We start from the raw sequence: 5,065 nt of genomic DNA, 5'->3' as shown, positions 1-5,065 counted from the left end.
GGGTGGTAAAACCATACTGACTCTGCAGAGATTAATTGTCTCGAAAGCTATCTACAGCAACATTTGTATTTTAATCGATCACTTGGACGCATAGGTATTCGTACCAAGTTAGAGGGGACAATGCGAGCTTTATACATGGTTTTCAGATCATGCATCCTTGAGAAGTGAGAACCGGAAACTTGTTTTTGAAAAGGTTGGCCCGAGAATGAGTCCAACTGACGGAAGTATGTCAGTGCCGAGTGACATTTCTGCCGATCAGACAAACGGGGGAGTTACACAGAATGCGAAGCCTCGAATTGCACACCCCGCTCTCAACGAGCGAATCCTTTCCTCAATGAAGAGACGGTCTGTTGCGGCGCATCCCTGGCATGACCTTGAGATCGGTACTGATGCGCATCGTCTTTCTTGATCCGCATAATTTGCATCTGGGGCGTCTATCTTTTGCTCTTCTAAATTTCTCCTCATGGCTTAATTTGCAGGACCTGGCGCTCCGTCCATTTTTAACTGTGTAAGTGTGCCTTCAGTATTTGTATTCGACGGTTATTGATGTGGTTCCGAGGAATTGACTGTTTGAGGGATCAAGCGATGACATGATCTGAACCGAGCTGCTTATGACATACTGCTTAACATAGCGTGCACATAACTATAGAGACGTTTATAATTACTCTGTTGTCGATTTATAAATGAATAAAGAAACGTTAGTAATTACTGTATTCTGTCCATTTCCTATGGCTATTTTGGCATTCTGTGTGTGAACGTTGGAGCGTGTGTGGAGTTGTAGATTTTAAATGTGTCAAGTGCCTCTGAAAAAGGTCCATTAACTGCTATACATCATTACTGTTGCACGAACATGTCATTACTCGAGGTAAATCATTGCACTGTCTGCACACTGCAGTGTCTCACAGCTATTGACGTATCTCGACTTCCAGGTCATTGAGATTGGGAAGGGCAGCAAAGTGAAATATGAACTTGACAAAAAGTCTGGACTTATCAAGGTATGACTTCTACTTCAAGATGTAACATTTCTATGGTGTACTGTACAGGGTTGATAACAAGTAATCGAGAATCTTGAGCTGCAGGTGGATAGGGTGCTGTATTCTTCAGTTGTATATCCACACAACTATGGCTTCATACCTAGGACCTTTTGTGAGGACAATGATCCCATGGATGTGCTGGTCCTCATGCAGGTAGAGTTGTCCGTTGAGCATTCTCCTCTTGGTTAGATGATGTTATTCTAAGTTGCAAAGCGTGTTTATTTTGTCGTTGCGATTGTGTACAAATTGCAATGCCTGTCTGATCAGCTTTTCACATGCAATCTGATATATGTTAATTTGCTGCTCAGGAACCCGTCCTACCAGGCTGTTTCCTTCGAGCTAGAGCGATTGGACTTATGCCAATGATGGATCAGGTGTTTCCTTAATCCATTCATATACCTTTTAGCAGTAATCTGTTAAGACATACAGATAAGCTAAGATGCTCACTGTGAGGTCTTATACAACCAATCACTATTGCCGACTTTTCGGAGGTCTTATACTACCAATCGCTGTTTATAGTACATTCCTTTCATTAAGAATGGGCAGATTGTAAATCTGACATGTCATCAGAGACTGTCCAAAATCTGAGCAAGATGATATCGTCAAGCCAAAGGCCAGCAAGAAACGAGCGTTTAGTAATCCTGGTAGCTCGCTCCTTTCCGTTAAAGAAAGTACCCACCGTCTACGGATTACTAGTAGTAAATAGTCGGTCGAGCTCCATTGTTTCATATCTTCAGCTTGTTAACTATTTTCTAGTCGTGTTAAAGAAAGTACCCACCGTCTACGGATTACTAGTAGTAAATAGTCGGTCGAGCTCCATTGTTTCATATCTTCAGCTTGTTAACTATTTTCTAGTCGTGTTTTGATTTTGACATAATGCTTATATAAGAAGTCATGGGTATCATCGGAAAATAATCGGAACCAGTCGCTCGTCGCGGAAAAAGTCTACTTCGAATAGAAAGATCAATATATTCTACGACAAGGGATGTCTTCGTTAGATAGGCCGTGGAATGGCCACATAAATATCATACGGCTGGACATGGAATTGTCTCTGCGTCGCACGATAAGAGACGAGAGGTGTGAAACTTCTGAGAGATCCACGAATCGTTCATGGCCGTGCAAGTAACAGTAACTTACGTCTTATCATGTTAGGTGGATGTTTGAAAAAATGATAGACAATTAACAGTGATTTATTCTTGTGGGCCGCAACACAGCACCTTCATTTCTTCTATCTGCCAAAGTGCCTACTGACTCTTTGTTTCGACAAATTTAAGAGCATGTCTCTTCTGGAGAAAAGCTAGGATGCTCTTTTGGCAGGCTGCACCATTTCAACTCAAGTGGACAGTCTGCCTCTATAAGCTGGGATGCACAGCTAAGCAGGGTACCTATCCCTGCATCGTTTTGTTTCAAGTGGAATGCCTTTGTTTGAGTCAGATGTGCAGTCATTTGCAAAGCCTAACGATGATTATCCTAATCACATTCGGAAATATCACTCTGTACAGGAAGGATACCCACGATCATGCTTCTTGTTGAGGGCTTATTTGACATGCGGCTATTCCGTTACTTGAGCTATCGCGTCAAGCAGAGCACTTTCATTCTCAGATGATTGCACATGCCTCGGTTATAAGATGTCACTAAGTGAGTTTTGTACAACCTCGCTAACATTCATCCCTTCTGTGGTCCTTGTCAGGGTGAGAGAGATGACAAGATTATAGCAGTCTGCGCTGATGATCCTGAATTTCGTCATTACAAAGATATAAAGGAGCTTCCTCCGCATCGACTTGCAGAGATACGGCGTTTCTTTGAAGATTGTATCCTGGTCAATTTGGCTCACTAATTTATAAAGTGGCGGTTAGAGCATATTGTGGCGAATCGCGATGTTGCTCAAGTACAGTCCTAATTACAGCACTGTAAACTCCTAGGTCGTGTTGGTGGAGCTTTAAATGTCGCTTCAAAGTGTCGTTGCTTTCCTTGAATCCGCAATTATTGCAGACAAGAAGAACGAGAACAAGGAAGTAGAGGTTGACGATTTTCTCCCTTCAGAGAAAGCTTGTGAAGCTATCAAACACTCTATGTGAGTACCGTTCTGATGCCAAGCTGTAGGTGTTCCATTTTCCTGCATCCTTTCTTGATATTGTGTGCTTTGATACTGAACTGGCAGGGACCTCTACGCTTCCTACATCGTGGAAAGTCTTCGACGATAGGACGATGCAATGATGTTGAGGAGTGCCTGAGAGAAACAGTCTAATATACATTTCGGGACCAATATTTCTGTTTTTGGGTGGAGAGATTTTCAGGCCTTGAGAGTTGAGTTTGTGGGCTGTTCACAGTTCCATACAAAATGATATCGTCTGTACTTGTCTCAAATCTTGGGTTAAGAAAGATCAAGGTTACATATTCATATCAGCAATTATCATTGTGCAGGTATAGAATTTCGCCCCAAGTTGGGTTTTTGACCTCTTTGACTCATGACTTCTGTGCACTCTTCATTTACTCAAAAGAATGATTTGACATTAAGATTTCTGTTGCCGTTCTGAGGCTCGAGAAGTAAACCAAGGTTAGAATTTACCAATGCCAATGAAAAGTAAGATCTTGGAGAGAATGATTCTAAGTCCAACTCATCGTGGCGTAGTGGGTCACTGGGTTGAGTTTAACAGGTGCGTGACTCGTGAGTTCGATCCCTATGTGTAACAGAGACTCGGGAGGCATAAATCCATTCATGTCCAAAGGCTCTAGTTCGCACTATCACGAGTATGTTGCATTGTCAAAACCAAATGTAATTAGTTATTTGTACGATTCATTCAAGACAATCTTTTGAATCAGTCGGGTCCACATCGAGTGTTTAAAAGGAAAGTCTCCCGAGTCCCGAGTCCCTCGAATGTTCGGAAATTTCAAAAGAACTTTTAAAATTCTAAGATCATCATAGTAATAGAAAATGCCAAATTCTCGTAATCCGATTAAAGAATCCCTCCGAAACTGAGTTGAAGGTTTTAATAATAACATTCATATCTGCCACCAGAAATGCTCGTGAACACAGTGTTTGAACGGAACTCTCCTTACTAGAGTAGTAGAGAGTCCTACATATGTCAAGAGATAGATTAATCAGATGAAATGCTGTTTAACGTCCACTCGAGAATCGAGGTACCAACGCAAGTCAATAACCGAAGCAAAAGGTCGTTATATCGGTCTGCAGGCCTACCCCGAAGAAATGTCCTCTTTCTTCTAAGTCTTAAAAACACGAGAGATCCTAGGGACTAAAACTGTTTTGTTTGATATATCTGCGTATCCGTTGTACTTGCGACCATTAATGCGGAAAGGAATCTAGCTAGTTGAAACATTTTTGTTGATATTTTGTTTCGTGCTTTTTATATCCTTGTGTGCAAAGGATTGCATGACATATGGGCTGCATCCAGATTTTATGTACTTGTGTGCAATGGATTCCAAGAGGCCAACGGGCGTATCATACTTGGATGCTGTCTTCAAATTTTGGCGTATCTTTTCGTCCTTGGAATGTGCGCCTTGGAACCTTGTTTTCTGATAGCTTTTATTGACGTGACCCATGTCCTTCCACTTGCACGACCAAGCTTAACCCATGGGCCATCATTTTCGTGTCCTTGATCCTTTATGGTCTTGAGCTTGCACTAGCATGGCATGACCAATTAATTTATATTTGTGAGCTACATGTAAGTAAGCTCAAACATTTATCCACTTTGTTTTTCATAATGAGGAACGAGTGAATAAAAAGAATTAGTAGCTCTTAATAGTTTGATATCTCAAAATTTAAAGCTCGTCTGTCTAGAAAAGCATAGAGCATAACATTGTGCATAATTTTGCATTGAGTACATAGTGCAAGTAAAAAGTGATTTTTAATTGTTTTCTGAACTATGTTTGTGTGTAGTCTTTCATAAATTGTGGATTTGATTCATGAAAATGAAGCCCATTGAGGACACAAGTAAAAAAATCTAGGGAGTCGTTGGTTGCATAACTGGTAGAATTGTGGCAGTAGGCATAGTTTTGCAATCAACAGCTCG

At 41.2% G+C, this 5,065-nt stretch overlaps 1 protein-coding gene across 4 annotated transcripts in view; it reads left to right on the top strand.

The window, feature by feature from the left end:
• LOC148017025 (soluble inorganic pyrophosphatase 1-like) overlaps positions 1 to 3,564 on the top strand; it is a 4,510-nt gene extending 946 nt beyond the window's left edge. For 2 of the 4 annotated variants that reach the window (XM_087662526.1, XM_087662528.1), the window contains 8 exons: positions 1 to 383; positions 480 to 508; positions 930 to 995; positions 1,080 to 1,187; positions 1,343 to 1,408; positions 2,725 to 2,845; positions 3,027 to 3,108; positions 3,196 to 3,554. The exon at positions 1 to 383 is cut by the window's left edge and continues 28 nt beyond it. In XM_087662526.1, coding sequence (XP_087518652.1) covers positions 206 to 383; positions 480 to 508; positions 930 to 995; positions 1,080 to 1,187; positions 1,343 to 1,408; positions 2,725 to 2,845; positions 3,027 to 3,108; positions 3,196 to 3,238 — 693 coding nt within the window. In that variant the 5' untranslated portion in view covers positions 1 to 205 and the 3' untranslated portion in view covers positions 3,239 to 3,554. Of the gene's footprint in view, positions 384 to 479; positions 509 to 895; positions 996 to 1,079; positions 1,188 to 1,342; positions 1,409 to 2,724; positions 2,846 to 3,026; positions 3,109 to 3,195 lie in introns of all 4 variants that reach the window. The other 2 variants (XM_087662527.1, XM_087662529.1) reach the window with 2 other exon arrangements.
• Positions 3,565 to 5,065: the final 1,501 nt, after the last annotated feature.

This window comes from Lygodium microphyllum, chromosome 22 (genome assembly GCF_053477565.2).
Source record: "Lygodium microphyllum isolate KBCC chromosome 22, Lygodium_microphyllum_v1.1.10, whole genome shotgun sequence".
NCBI lineage: Eukaryota > Viridiplantae > Streptophyta > Polypodiopsida > Schizaeales > Lygodiaceae > Lygodium > Lygodium microphyllum.
Note: the sequence above shows the minus strand (reverse complement) of the source record. Positions and strands in the feature narration are given on the sequence as shown.